The sequence below is a fragment of the Agrilus planipennis genome, unplaced genomic scaffold, assembly GCF_000699045.2.
Source record: "Agrilus planipennis isolate EAB-ADULT unplaced genomic scaffold, Apla_2.0 scaffold36, whole genome shotgun sequence".
Lineage (NCBI taxonomy): Eukaryota > Metazoa > Arthropoda > Insecta > Coleoptera > Buprestidae > Agrilus > Agrilus planipennis.
In genome coordinates, this window is record NW_020438956.1 from 1,781,246 (window position 1) to 1,797,714 (window position 16,469).

Sequence of the window (16,469 nt, forward strand, 5' to 3'; positions counted from 1 at the left end):
ACCAAGATTAAAACCAAGAACGAACGAACAAGACCAAGATTAAAACCAAGATCGAACGAACAAGACCAATATTAAAACCAATACCAAGATTAAAACCAAGAACGAACGAACAAGACAAAGATTAAAACCAAGATCGAACGAACAATACCAATATTAAAACCAATACCAAGACTAAAACCAAGAACGAACGAACAAGACCAAGATTAAAACCAAGATCGTACGAACAAGACCAATATTAAAACCAATGCCAAGATTAAAACCAAGAACGAACGAAGAAGACCAAGATTAAAACCAAGATCGAACGAACAAGACCAATATTAAAACCAATACCAAGATTAAAACCAAGAACGAACGAACAAGACCAATATTAAAACCNGTTGACGTTGGATCGATGAAAAATCGATACTCAAGCGTCTGAGTACCCTAAACACTGAATCAACGAGTAATTTCTCTAGTTTTCACAAAGAAGATTAACGAAGCTGATAACTGCACTATAAATGCTTTAAACAGGACCTTGAAACCGCAAAAGAAATCTAAATTTTCTGAACACACGCATGACAGCAACAATTGCCCAAGCTGAAATGGCAGCAAAATGCTTCAGTGCCTCTGACTTATTCAAAATAGCTGACTATCAAATTCAAATTCAAAATAGTTGACTATCACTAACATTAATGAGTCATCTTTTGGTTTATCTAAATATAGTTTATAATTCCTTTTTTTAATATTTTGACTTAAAAAAACAATTACACTATTGTTTTCAATATTTGATGTTATTTGCACTTATAAAATTAATCATTTAACCCGCTTTTCTTTTGTTTCAAAAGTATAAAAAGTAAAATAAATCGATTTTTATATAAAAAAAATCGGTTTTTCTTGTTTTTCAATATGGCGTACCTTTCTGATCGATTTAAGAATTTGAGGGGTTATTCTATATTAAAAAGGGCATAAAAAAAAGTTTATTTCAAAATTGTTCTAGAACATTATCATAAAGAAAAAAAATAATTTCGGTAAAAAATGCCTGTTTTTAATGGTTATTATAAAGATTATGAGCTGTTATTTTTTCCGAGTATAGCCCTTATATACCTTCATAACGTGTATAAATTTCAATTAAATCGATTGAGCCGTTTTTGAGAAAAAAATTATTTTCTGATTTTTCGTTTTTTTGAATTTATTCAAAAACCAAAATAGATAGAGGTCTAAAATTTTCAAAATTAACGTACCTCATTAGTATCAATGTCCCCTGAAAAAATTATCCAGATATTCCTCTGGGGCCGATTCACTATGCTTATCGTCCTATGGCCTTTTAACGAGGCAGTTTAAATAATTTTGCAAACGGTACTGTACACTTTTGTCTAGCTCTCGCTCGATGATCGGTGAAGAAATGAGCTCCGCAGACAAATATGATTGAATTTGGAATTATACTATGGCGCATCCTTATAAAGGAAAGGGGCATATCTCTAACTTCCTGAAACGAACAGTACCTACTAGATGTGCTAGAATAACTGATAAGACTGCGGTTATCCAGATGGTCAAATGCCATACTTCCATGCTACACGTAATGACCTTTAACAACCTTACACAAAATTTTGCGCATCGATTTTCAATATATTCTAAAACATCTAGTACATTACCCCATCCGCAACTACTTATGACGACTTACCCTATCATATATTTACTTGAAACCCTGATTATGAAATTTATTTTGCCCCTTCCATTGATCCAGCTCGAAAAATCAAAGACAGACTTCAGTCGAAACTCATTTGTACATTTTATAAGCATATATATGTACAGCATAAACAGCTGGTTTTATGATTAGGGTTCGTCTCTCTGTCTGTTTATTCATATTCGAAACGGTTGACGCTATTTTCTTCAACTTTTCCGTTGAAAACCAACATACGAATGTTAAAAATCACGCAATAGATGTTATTTATTGTAAATATATATTAGATCTTTACGTTTTTCTTATCATATTTATTGATCACTAATTAATCTCTACAATCCCAACTTATTTTATTTCCCAGGGTGTACTACAATTCGAACAATTAAGAGCAATAGTCCCCCGCAAGTTTGTTATTTCGTCGTTGAAAAGTTGAACTGCTTGAAATCAAATTTACGATATTTAGGTACGAGGGTGCGTTTTTAAATCTCAGAATGGGTATTTAGATCATTAGTGAGGGTACTACTGGGGTCATTACGAATTAAGCAACTTATTGTTAGTATAAATACCAAGTTTTATCGTAATTAGGTCAGTAGTCTTTGAACTATCGTCAACCAAACAAATCAATCGGGAACAAATTGTGAAATATGGAGAAAATCGAGTACCGCGGTGTTATAAAATTCCTTACCAAGCAAGGAAAATCAGTTCAAACCATACTGGAAGAGATGTCAGCCGTTTACGGGGAGTCTTGCCCAGGTTAAACCATGGTATACAAGTGGCAAACCTTTAAGCAAGGCAAGGACTCACTTGAAGACGAGCCACCACCAGGCCGGCCGATCGAGCTGACCACTCCGGAAATCATTCAAAAAGTCAAAAAATTAATACTGGAAGATGCCCGACTTAAGAAGAAACAGCTTGCGGAAATGGTAGGAGTATCAGATACAATAATTTTTAAAATTCTAGAGAACCTATAGATAGCGAAAATCGCCTTTACAGGGAGTGATACAATAATTTTTAAAATTCTAGAGAACCTATAGATAGCGAAAATCGCCTTTACAGGGAGTGATACAATAATTTTTAAAATTCTAGAGAACCTATAGATAGCGAAAATCGCCTTTACAGGGAGTGATACAATAATTTTTAAAATTCTTCACGATCATCTTTCCAGAAGTACTAAAGTCAAAGAATGCTCACTATGCCTCAGTTACAACAGAGTTCTCACGAGTTTTTGGACCTCTGTAGTAAATATAAAGATACAGTATTGACACGAATTGTTACTGGAGACGAAACTTGGGTTCATCATTATGAACCTGTGTCCAAACAGGACTCTATGCAGTAACACAAAAAGGCACACCACCACCCAAGTAGTTTAAGGTGTCACAGTCGACTGGGAGAATCATGGCAACCGTTTTTTGGGACTGTTGTTGATCGATCATAAAGATAAGAGTGTCTCCATAACAGGAGAATACTTTGCTTCAATTCTAGAGCGGTTAAAGGAAGCAGTCAAAGAAAAAAGAAGAGGAAAATTGACCAAAGGTGTCCTCCCTCTGTACCACAACGCTCGTGTTCATAAAATCCGTGTTGCAATGGCTGTCCTGCAGAAGGTGGGCTTAGAAATTTTGGCTCACCCACCTTACAGTCCTGACCTAGCTCCCAGTAATTATTACCTATTTCCAAACTTGAAAAAAAGGCTTCTTGGGAAGAAATTTTCATGCGACCAAGAAGTGAGAGATGCAGTTTCGACGTATTCTTCAGACAAAGACAAAACATTTTTGTTTCGAAAGTATACGTAAGTTAATTGAAAAATCGGAAAAATGTATAAGGGAGCAGGTGAATTTATTGAAAAGGAAAAATAAATTCGTACTCTTATTTCCACTTGTTACCCCGCATTCCGCCAAATTGAAAACGACCCCTCGTATATTAACCGCTATACAGAAATTCCAGTTATTCCTTCAAACATTCCCGATGAAAGCATTTCATTGATTCGAAAATGAACAGTACAAACATAAACCGAAATGAAAATTTGCAAAGTTAAAATTGATCGAGATTTGTTCAAACGGCTAATTCAGCATCCATCATATTTGCACGGAAGCGAAAACAGCGTCTAACAAAAATCCTCTACCGAAAATCAATATTTACTTTACAACATTTTTATTTCAAGTCAAACAATAGTATACGCAAGGTGTACTTGATGATTGTAAAAAGTTAAGAGCGTAGTTTCTCTAGAAAGTTTACTTTAGGTAGTTACTCTGATTCTTCCAAACTAATTCAATCAAACAATGTTGATAATAGGTTTCTCGTGTAGCGAAGCAGGACCTATATATGTATGTGTATGTTTTATAGAACCCGTAAGGATTAAGCAAGGTATGGAATCATAAGAGAAAATTATCTACTTTTATTTGTGTTTATATCTTTTTAATGACGTCAAAAATTTTTGAAGTTGGAAGGGTAATATGTTTGTTAATTTTAGATACTGTTAGAGGAATTATCTTCAAAAATACAACCTAAAAAACTTTTTAAATACACAGGAATGCAGTAGTGGTATTTAAGTACCTATCGAACACAGAGATATTTTTACCTATTACGTGCAATCTTGAAAGGACGACATCGTCTTTTGAAAAATAGGATGTGGTGAAGTAAAAGTGTTTTCAGCATTCCGTCTCGGTATCCCTGAGGAAAGCGTCGGGTCGCAGAATTGTCCTGTTTTCAGTTAAAAGTCAATGAATTGACAAAAACTCAAAATGACTAATAGAAAGGTTTTAGCCTTTTATAAATGTATATCATATAGTCAAAAATGTTTAAAATGTATAAGATATTTTGATTTAAAAAGGAAACGGTGGTTTTAGTAAATATCTTATCTTCAGTAGCGTAGCTTGCCTCGGAGAGGCCCTGTATCAAAATTAGTTGGTGGGGCCCAAATGAAAAGTAAAGAGTTTTCACAAAAGAAGCAATAATGCTTGCATTAAATTAAATTACCTTTGGAAAACTGGATGCAAGGCTATTGAATTTTATCAGAAATAATTCCATGAGTTCCTTAATGGAATGAATTTTTTGCATTTCAGATTTTAAGCATGTTTTCAGAGCAATTAATTGTTCATAAAGATTAACTGAGATGTCTTAGCCGATAATTTTCCGGAAGCGTTTTTTATCACTTCGCTTGAAGAAGATAGGAGTTTCTCCGGTTGTAATACATACTTCAAACATATTACTCAGGTCACTAAGGCTCTGAAATCATTGTTTAATTTGAGAAATTTTCCCGGGAAACACGAGACTAAGTGACATTGTGGATAACATTTTATTAATTTTTAATTACACACGTTAGGGGCCTCTGTAGCCCGGGGGGCCGTATCATGGATACGGCTGATACGGGGGTAGCTACGCCGCTGGTTATCTTCAATGAATTTTCCCTAATTTCTAACTGGATTATATCTGAAAAAATTGTAGATTGGAATAATCCAAATATTTCAACCGAAAATCGTTAGGTAGTTAAGCACTTCCTCATTGATAATACTTTTTTAAGCATTTTAATGAAATATACGTATTTTGGGCCTTTAATTCGCTTAATAATGCACAATCTAGTTATGAGCTTCAACTACTATAATTTCGTTTTATGGCTTTAATTACAAATTAAATAAATTAAATCAAAAATGATTTCTGAAACACACATGAAATATCAATTACACTTAGAAACACCATCACACATATGTAGATAGGCAGCATGTATGCATATTCGAGTATAAAATAACTGTTTTATTAACGTATCTGCATTTTCTAAAATAAAATGCAATTATAATTTGTTACTGTTAAACGCCAATAAATATTAATTTTAATATCAAAAGTCAATATTTGTTGTACACGATAAATATTGTATTTAATCGCAAAGGTCTGCTTCCAAATGTTGTAGCTTAATTAAAGCATCAATGTATTTGGAGAAATATACTACTAGACTGTCACACCAATTGCCTGCTTTTACACAAATTCAAGCAATTTAGATATGAATTTGTTTGCCATGAATAATGTATGATAAAGGCTACACGCTTTTGTGGTTTTTATATTTTCCAGTTGAACATATAAATAAAATCGCAATAAATAGAAGGAAACCGTTCATCTACCTCGCAAATTTTTGGTAATAGCATCCCTTTGATAGAAAGACTGTATCTAATGAACGTAACTAAATTCATAAAACTGATTACGTAATTACTTATAAACAAGTCACTTCCAATTGGTCGCTAGCAAATAAAGTAAATAAACGAATTGCTCATACTGCAGGGTTGTTCGGAAAGTCATTTCGTTTTTTTTGGTGAAAATGAAAGACAGTTTTCGTATAATAAACAAATACTTTATTAAATTATATATTGACCGTTCTGGTCCAACACCTTTTGCCATCTTTCTGGTAGTAGCATAATTCCACGCTCATAAAATTTTTGGTCTTTGCTGGCAAAAAACTGATCGAGGAGGTTTTTGACCTCCTCATTTGAGGTGAAGGTTTTACCGTCTAAAAAATTTTGGAGTGACCGGAACAAATAATAATCCGATGGTGCCAGGTCTGGAGAATATGGTGGGTGTAGCATTGTATCCCATTCAAGCTGTAAAAGCTTTTGGCGAGTGACCAAACTTGTGTGAGGTCTCGCGTTGTCTTGGTGAAACACTACACCTTTCCTGTTGATTAGTTCTGACCTTTTCTGTTGAAGTGCATCATTCAGTTTGTCCAGCTGATGACAGTAGACTTCCGAATTAATCGTTGTGTTATCCGGTAAAAGCTCAAAAAAAACGATTCCTTTAAAATCCCACCAAACAGACAGCATCACCTTTTTTTGGTGAATATCGGCTTTGGAAATGGTTTGAGCCGGTTCATCTTTTTTGCTCCATGACCTCTTGCGTTTGACGTTGTTGTATACAACCCATTTTTCGTCCCCAGTGATGATGCGCTTCAAAAACGGATCATTTTCGTGACGTTTGAGAAGCGAATCGCAGACGTCAATGCGGCGACACAGATTTCTCTCTGTGAGAACATGAGGAACCCATACATCCAGCTTCGAGGATAATCCCAGGCCTTTCAAGTGGTCATAAACTTTTGAATTTGATAAATTTAACCTCAATCCGATCTCACGTGTTGTTATTCTACTTAACTCTTCTGTAGGAATGCAAAGGATATAGTACCTGATGTACATAACAGTTAAGATCAGAAGTTGACATCTATTTGTCACAATTGGAAATTAGACTTTAAATAAAGTGTTTAGAAAACTATTAAATTCTTTAAGACATTGTACTTGTAGTGAATATTCAGTATTAATCTGAAAATTTATTTAACTTTTATTCACTACAAATTAATGAGGAAAAATATTTACTACTGTCACACCCTCGCCGGGAATCGAACCCGAAACATTTGGCTTTACTTACCAATGCTCTGACTACTAAGCTACGAGAGGTGGCAGCAGAAACAACGACGAAACATACTTTGAGGTTATTTGTAATGGATAAAAAATGAATTTTCACATTAGTAATATGTAAAAAATTTAGTAATCTCGAAGAGTGTGTAATACCTTCACCTATTACCTCTAAAGTAGTTCAAAAAAGAAAGCAGATTTTATCAATATGTCTCTTTTTAAATTCAATTTTCTGATTGTGTAAGGAAGATGTTTCTATATCGATTTTTCATTAAAGATGTTAAACCCTTGTACTTAACTAAAGGCATGCCACTGATCTAGCCCTCACGATAGGTAACGTATATACATATCCTTCAGGCAATTTAAGAAGGGCGATGTGCGTAATAAATTATTGAAATACAAGAGAGCAGTTTTATTATCTTATTCCGTGCCTTGCCAATTCGTATATCAGCCTCCTCTGCCTCTCATGAATTTTAAACGTACGTACATACGTCTGAGAATAAATCGACATAAAAAATAATCAAGACGAAGAAGGAACATATACTTACCGAGAAATTTAAATGCACCATCTTTTTGCCAAAATTCTAAATATTACCATATACTTGAATAAGTTACGAACAAAACACAAAGCGTTATGTTGCAGTAAGTTTTATAAATATACCTACATGAGCTTTCATTGACATAAAAGACTTAAAGTCACGGTCTAGTCAAATTGGCCACAGTTCTTAGCCCGACTTATTCTATCGATCAAGTCACGGTCCAGTCACAATCAAGTAAAATATTATTGAATGCATTTCATACAGTAGTATTGATACTGTACGCAACGATCAAGTCATAGTCCAGGCATTTTCTCCAAGGATATTTGGACTTAACCAATACCATGAATTGGTCAAGTCACGGTCTAGTCAATTGCCTGCGGTATTTAGTCCATTTCATACTATCGGCCCGTTCTCGGTCTGATGACGATCAGTTCAAAGTAACGTTTGAAAGAAAAGATCGATTCATATTATCGGTCAAGTTACAGTCTGATCACAGTCAAGTAAAATATTATAAAAACCATTTCATACGGTAGTAATCACGTATCGGTTAAGTCACAGTCCAGTCAATTAACAGTGGTGTTTCTCTCTAACGATATTTTAACTTGACCAATAATATGAATCGGGCTTAAAGAACGGTCAAATCACGGTCTGGTATTTAGTTTGATTTATACTATCAGTCCTATTGCGGTCCAGTCACGGTCAGTTCAAGATAACGTTGGAAAGTGAAGGCCGATTTATACTATAGGTCAAATCACTGTCCGGCAACAATCAAGTAAAATATTATAAAATGCGTTTTATACAGCAGTATTTATAGTTTACGCAACGGTTAAATCATAGTCCAGTCAATCAACCGAGGTATTTTTCTCCAAGGATACTTTGACTTGACCAATAGCATGAATCGGGTTTAAAGAACGGTCAAGTCACGGTCTAGTCAATTGCCTGCGGTATTTAGTCCATTTCTATCGGCTCGTTCGCGGCCCGATGACGGTCAGTCCAAAATAACGTTTGAAAGAAAAGATCGATTCATATTATAGGTCAAGTTACAGTCTGGTCACATTCAAGTAAAATATTATAAATTCCATTTCATACGGCAGTATTCACGTATCGGTTAAGTTACAATCCACCCAATTAACCGTGGCGTTTCTCTCTAACGATATTTTAATTCGACTAATCGGACTTGAAAAACGGTCAAGTCACGGTCTGGTTAAATACCTGCGGTATTTAGTTCGATTCATACTATCGGTCAAGTCACGGTCCGGCCACAATCAAATAAAATATTAAAAAATACTTTTGATATGTCAGAATTAATACTACATGCGACGGTTACGCGGTATTTCTATCCAACGATATTTTGGTCTTACTGTGACTGGGTCGTAACTTAACCGTGACCTATCTGATAGATCGGACTAAATGCTGCAGGTAATTGACTAAACCGTAGCTTGGTCGTTCTATAAGTCCGATTCGTACTATCGGACAAGTCAATATATCGTTGAGGTAAAATGTCGCCATTAATTGACCGGACCGTTACGTGATCGTTCCTTAAGTATGAATACTGCCACAAAAATGCAAGGTACAATATTTTTACTTGCCTACGACTTGATTGCGATTTGACCGATAGTGAATTTGACTTTAATTTATCTCAACGGGACACGGTTTTGAATTTAAACTCTCAATAGTGCCACTTTTACGAACCATCTTGAAATATGTAACAGCAAAATAAAGGCAACACAAAACCAGTGATTACAGTAAATCAATCGTCGAGTCGTTAAATAGAAATAGTTTTCTGTTTGTTTTACTGTATTTAATGTTCGGAACAAGCATTTTATTTCTTTTTTACGATAGTTTCATGAAAACGTTAAAATTCTCTGAACAATAAAGGAAAGAGTGACATAATTTCCTTAGACCTTATGTCATGGTTTTAGTTTTTTTCCGGGGAAAGTTCACACCCTTAATTTTTATTTTATGTTGCACATTTTTTAAATTAACTTTAATACCTATATATATCATTTAATTAGCGTAGATACATATGTTTCTATCACTATTTATTGCATCACCGTGTATATTCACATGAAAATTACTCTAAAAGGTACAGGAATTGTTTCTAGCGAAGGTATTCATGACCGACTTTTCAACGACTCTATTTTGATATTTTGGATTTCACCATACACTGTGTATGCAGTAAACTTAACTCTAGGTTCACATTTTATCTTTTAAATTCACGTTTGTGTGCATGTCACATTTTAAATGTTTACTTGTGAACTACTACTTAATGAAAATGCCACAAAGGAGTGCTTCAGCTTTAGTATTTTTGTCTTTGATGCGCTTTGATATTTCAGAACAGTTGCTGTGTTTGTTTGTAACGAATGCAGAGTAGGATGAAATATTTTTTCTTGTTTGGAACGTGTAGCGAATATTGCTCTGACAGCTTTTAGTTAACGTGAGTTTATATTAATGCGAGAAGTAATTAATCTTTCTCATTTAACAACAGAAAACGTAGAAAAAAGGCAACCTTAATTTTACACGTTGTTCTAAATTCTCCGTTTCCCTTAGCATGTCATCATCATAAGGCCTTCAACTTGAAAACTGTTTGAACACGACCCTCAACTTATTCCTTCCTATCTTGAAATCAATTTTCCCATTTCTAGAAAGACCTTGAAGAACTTATATCTCTAAATATTTGGAAACAGTAAAATAATATAGGTCTAGGTACCTTTGCCCCTCTTAACTCCTGTTTCTGCTTCTATTATACTTCTAACTACCCCTTTGATTTTGTAATCATTTAGATATCGTACGATTCTGTTTTAACTTTAAGGAAACACGTGAAAAGAAATTATAATACTTTACCCATGGAGAGTAGGTACATAAGCAATTGTTTGTAATTGTTTGCATATTAGTCCGCAGTAGTAGTCAACAATACAATGAGTTAATATCTAATAGGTGACAAAATGAACTAAAGATTATTAAGCAATCTCGAAATACGAGGGTGGATTGATAAGTTTCCGGCCTGACCAAGAAAAACAAGGTTTTTAAAAATTTTTTTTTTTTATTTCTCAACATAATCTCCTCCAAGGCTGATACATTTCTCATAGCGGTGTTCCAGTCTATTAATGCCATCTCTATAGACTGATTCGTCAAGCTCCTCAAAATAACCATTTACAGCTTCGATTACTTCTTCATTGTCCGCAAATCTCTTACCGCCAAGCCATTTTTTGAGATTAGGGAACAGAAAATAGTCACTCGGGGCTAGGTCTGGAGAGTAAGGAGGGTGCGGCATCAATTCAAACTTTAGATCGTTGATTTTAGCCGTCGCAACGATTGACGTGTGCGCTGGTGCGTTATCGTGATGAAACAAGATTTTTTTCTTCGCCAGATGAGGTCGTTTAATTTTCACCTCGTGGCTCAAACGTTGCAATAAGTCTGCGTAGTATTGACCAGTGATAGTATTACCCTTTGCAAGGTAATCAATGTATATAATACCTCTTGCATCCCAAAAAACAGTAGCCATAACCTTGTTCGCCGAAAAAATTGTTTTTGCCTTCTTTGGAGTTGGTTCCCCTGGTCCAATCCACTGTTTAGACTGTTCTTTGGTTTCAGGAGTGTAGTGGTGGACCCACGTTTCGTCAACGGTTACGAATCGACGCAAAAATTCGCTTGGATTACGCTTATACAATGACAAATTTGCGGTAGAAATGTTTTTTCGAATCAATTTTTGGTCGACTGTTAGCAAACGCGGCACCCATCTTGCACAGAGCTTTTCCATATGCAAATGTTGGTGCAAAATATGTTGCACACGTTCATATGACATCTTACAGGTCTCAGCTATCTCACGCACTTTCAATCTGCGGTCTCCCAGCACTATTTGATGAATTTTTTCGATCATATCTGGAGTTGTGACCTCAACGGGGCGTCCTGAGCGAGGCCCATCAGAGGTGCTCACACGACCCTTTTTAAACTCGGAAACCCACTGCTTAACGGTTGAATATGACGGGGAGGATGTCCCCAGTGTTGAGTCCATCTCTTTTTTAATTTCCTTCGGCGTTAACCCCTTCAAATAAAAGTATTTGATGACAGCACGATTTTCCTGCTTTTCCATTTTTACGAAAACCACAGAGGCGTCTTGTTCAGCGTGCTGTCAAACCTACACTAGCAAGGAGATCGGGCTGAAACTATAGCTACAAGCTATCCAAGGATGGTACTATAGAATGTCACCTCAAGGTAGGCCTAGTGGCGTCATCTCTTGGTTAGGCCGGAAACTTATCAATCCACCCTCGTATATGGAAACCTCAGACAGGGTATCCCATTTTAGACCCTTCGTGGGGTCTCTTTTATTTCTAAAAATGAAGACCCGAGATAAAAATGTTCAGTCTCTAAAAGCGAGACTCGAGTCTCCATCTCTCATCGAGTCTCTGTGGTGTCGCTGAGAGAGACTGTTAAAAAAACTGTTTAGCGTCTCTGAACGAGAGACTCGAATCTCTGAACGAGATTTTCTAAGTTGAACATATTTCAGAGATACCAGTCTTTCTACGAGAGACTGGAGTCTCTCAATTTTTCAGTTTTATTTATTCAGTCTCTCTGCGAGAGACTCGAATCTCTGAATTAATAATTTTATCGTTCGAGTCTCTCATACATAGAGTGTGAGAGATCCATAAAAACACGTAGGCAATAACTGAGAGTGTGTGAAAGACTGTGAGAGACGCTCTCAGAGACACTGAAAGACTCTGCGAGTCTGGAGAGAGACTGAAAATTTTTGTCTAGGGGGGTTGCGGTTTTCGTGGCAGAATTTTTGCATTGAAGCGCGCTCACGGCTCAAGCGATTCCCACTACAAACTCGACTAGAGTAGAGGGAGGACATCCGTTGCATGATTTTGTTTTGATAGCAACTCGCATGAAACGAACTAACCCTCCCGTGCGTAAAGAAGTTTCATTTCAAAAACATATGTTTGTGGCATAACTAAAAAAACTGAAAAAAGTACTATAAAATCTGGCTATGCCACTGGATTCTATAGAAAAAAGAACTTATTAACTTCTTCGAAAGGGTTAAAGATAATTGAGATCTCAAAAAACAAAAGGCATATGAAAACTTTGCTGACGCCATCATTAATTTCACAAAAATGTAGTAACCGCAACCCTCTTTATTAATCTTTAATAATAATAAGGGAGGAAGGGCAAAAGTTCCGAAAGTGGGATACCCTGTACATCATCGGTATGTGCAACAATAATATATTATACAACTAGTAGGATAAATGGAATTGTTGGTGATGTTAACAAGGATTATTTTATTAAATGTTTTCTGCAAGCCTCGTTCTAAGTAAATTTCTATTTGACATAAAAAAAACCTTCAAATCTGTTTCACACATTAGTATTTGTTAACTACAAATGCTTCTACTTTGTGAACATTATTAATACCTAACTTATAAAAGCAATTGTGAATAATAAGTTTACTATTAAATGAGTGAAATTGGTGTAAATCACAAAGTTTCAATCTATTTCAACAAGTCATTCATAAGTATAATACGTATATTTTACCACAAAAATCTAATCCTAAAAACTTTGTTATCAGGTACTGGATATATTGTTTATTAGTTCTAAAATTGAAATCAGTTATTAAGTTATCTTTAACAAATTGTTTTCAAGATGAAACATTTCTATAAAATAAAATTTAACTAAATAAGAGATCTTAAATTTAATTTGTTGAACCCTATTTATTTTTATTTAAATTTTATTTTATAACTTATCTATTCTGTTCCCTGTAAATGAATACATTAGTTGAGATAGTTTCAATATGTATGATATCAATTTAACCTTCTATGCGTATTATCTTTATAATGATTGGTGTAAAGTTAATGGAGTGTCCGATATTCCCTTAAGGTTAATACATTATGGGCGGTCAACTGCAAATTTAGACCGCGCTTAGCATACAATCCATCATCTGTTTACTCATTTTCTCAACACTTTCGTTCATTTTTTCCCTCCAGTCGATCTAACATTGTTTGCACATGTATGTATATAATATCAAGAGTTTTAAAAAACAAATATGTTTCTTCGCATATAACACTCTGACTTTATGATGCTTTTACAGTTTACGCCATCATTCTTTTGGTTTAGGTTGTCAATAAACCGAAAAACTTTTTAGAAAACAGCAGAACGGCAGCATTTATATATACATATGATAAATTTTGACAAGTAGATAGCTTGTCAAACATTTGAAATGAATAAATACGTATCGAAATACTACCCGTGGCTTGATAAAATAAAATTTCCTTCATATTTTTTCAGGTGAACATTTGTCCTAACTCTGTAATTTTCATATAACAATAAATTAATGTAACATGGGCGCACAATGTCCTAGACAAAAATTTTCAGTCTCTCTTCAGTCTTTCGGAGTCTTTCAGCGTCTCTGAGAGCGTCTCTCACAGTCTCTTAGTTATTGCCTAGGTGTTTTTATGGATCTCTCACAGTCTCTGTATGAGAGACTCGAACGATAAAATTGTTAATTCAGAGATTCGAGTCTCTCACAGAGAGACAGAATGAATAAAACTGAAAAATTGGGAGACTCGAGTCTGTCGTAGAAAGACTGGGATGTCTGAAATATGTTGAACTTAGAAAATTTTAACCATGTATATAGAGACACCACTTATTGAGAGATTCGAGTCTCTCGTTCAAAGATTCGAGTCTCTCGTTCAAAGACTGGATACGAAATGAGGATCTCTCTATGAGCGACTCGAGTCTCTCGTTGAGAGACGCTAAACAGTTTTTTGACAGTCTCTCTCAGCGACACCAGAGAGACTCGATGAGAGACGGAGACTCGAGTCTCGCTTTCAGAGACTCTGAGAGACTGAACATTTTTATCTCGGGTATTTTAACTAGATAAAATCTTTAACATTGTCTACTAGCTGCTGTTATTACTTATTTCAGGTATTTTTAAACGGAATCCTTTCTAATAACTCTTCTATCCAATGATGGTTAAAACAAAAATTCATAAATCTTCATGAATGATATATCCAATAATTGTTCATGCATTTAGTATAAAATTTTGACTGATTTATAATCAGGTCTGTGAAATTACGTTGTAACTATTTTATTATATTTCTTCAAAGATTTGCAAATATTGTTAAAAATAGAACGTTGAGAAATAAATCGATGAACACCTTCGTAATAAGATACTAATTCTCTGCTGAAAGCACCGAACAGAGTGTCATTGCGCACTTATTAAATATTTATCAAAATATGTAATTGATGGTGGCCGGGAAAGTGAAAAAATCGACAAACATGTACATGTACAGCCAATATTATCTTAATTAAAGGCATTAAAGGTGTTTTACTAAATTTTAATTTCTATTTATTCTTTCGCATATTTAATTAAGTAATTGTCACTTTTTGGAATCAATAGTCGAGTTTTAAATATTTACTCTACAAGAAAAAAGTGACTATCCCTCAACTTCCAAGCAGTTTTTCATGGAAATTATTGCTTATTACCTACCCTTATTTACTTTTATTCAGTGGAACTTACCAATGACAGTTAAATTAACGTGGGTGAATGTGGTTTGCGAACGATAGAAGTCTACCCTGCAATTGTACAGTCCCTCGTCCGCAACTTTGGTAGAAGAAATAACTAAAAGAGCCTTTTTATCCTCGACAAGTCGCAACGAAAGTCTGTTTTCTCCCTCAGGCTTCGGCACAACCTGTGTCTGCACCCCACGGAAATCGACCTTGTATAAGGGCTGTTCGTCGTCCCCCTTCGTCCATTCCACGAGGCTTACTTTGTCCGGCGGATGAGTAACCTGTAGGTTGCACGGAAGTTCGGAAGTGTTTCCTTCACGCGTTAACACTAACTCCACTTCAACATCCTCATCAAGAGGCGACGCCGAGAAAACGGACAGCACCGCGAACGAAACTAGTAACACAACAAAAGTACACTTGTATCTCTTCATAGCTGTTTGTAGTTTTTAATTGTTTTAATTTATCGAAAAAGCCCCTCAATCGGTTTCAATTTCGGCTCCAGCAAGTTTAGTTCAGTGGACGCAAGTCACTCATGATTTCACACTAACTGTAGAAACGTTAGATATATTTTGGACACTTTGCAAATAGTTTGTGGTCGGAATCGGGTTACATTACGTACATTTACGGACAATAACTTATTATTATTATTATTAACAGGAATATTATAATGTGCAATTGAACATTTAATTATTATTATTATTATTAATTTGTGGCTGTGTCTTGACAATTACGAAGTGGCATACAATTTTTCACAAACTTTAGTAGGTACATAGGTAGACAACATCTAAATTTATTTAAAATTGATCAAGTTACAGTTGGATTGTCTTTAAACACGCATGTATTTGTTCAGGCTACATATAAAACGTTTAAAAATACATCGAAAAGTAGAAATTTACAAGAGAATTACTAAGGGTTGATGTTTGACCAGTTGGTAATGTTACAATTGTGCGGGGTGAGCACGCCGCGAACGCGCGAGTTACGCTGGGGGTACGTAATTTGAAGAAAACGCGACATCCACCCTCATTCCGCGGTACACTGCCAAGTGACTCCGCCCGGAATAGCAACCCTGCTGCAAGTCGGCTCGAGACGGAGAGCGCCGAAGCGTGTGCGTAAGCACCGGAGCCCCGGAAACCGAGTCCGTGAAAATTTTGCTGGAGCGTGGACAACAAAAATCCCTCCGTAGCGACGGCTGATAGCTCCCAATACCAACAAGTAGTCAACAACCCCCTTTCTCTGCACGAATCTAACATCTACTACAGTGATGGAACAACGTCGGTTGTAACGACAACTCTGCCGTAACGTCAAACCAAGGCTAAAAATTTCGGAAATAACGACAACTAAATCGACATGATATTTTTATTGCCACAAATCCTTGAAGCAGCCGGA

At 35.5% G+C, this 16,469-nt stretch overlaps 1 protein-coding gene across 1 annotated transcript in view; it reads right to left on the bottom strand.

The window, feature by feature from the left end:
• Positions 1 to 16,006, bottom strand: part of LOC108738703 (nephrin-like) — a 335,427-nt gene extending 319,421 nt beyond the window's left edge. Inside the window, exon 1 of the mRNA XM_018472237.1 lies at positions 15,094 to 16,006. Within this exon, the coding sequence (XP_018327739.1) occupies positions 15,094 to 15,514 (421 nt within the window). The 5' untranslated portion in view covers positions 15,515 to 16,006. The remainder of the gene's footprint in view (positions 1 to 15,093) is intronic.
• Positions 16,007 to 16,469: the final 463 nt, after the last annotated feature.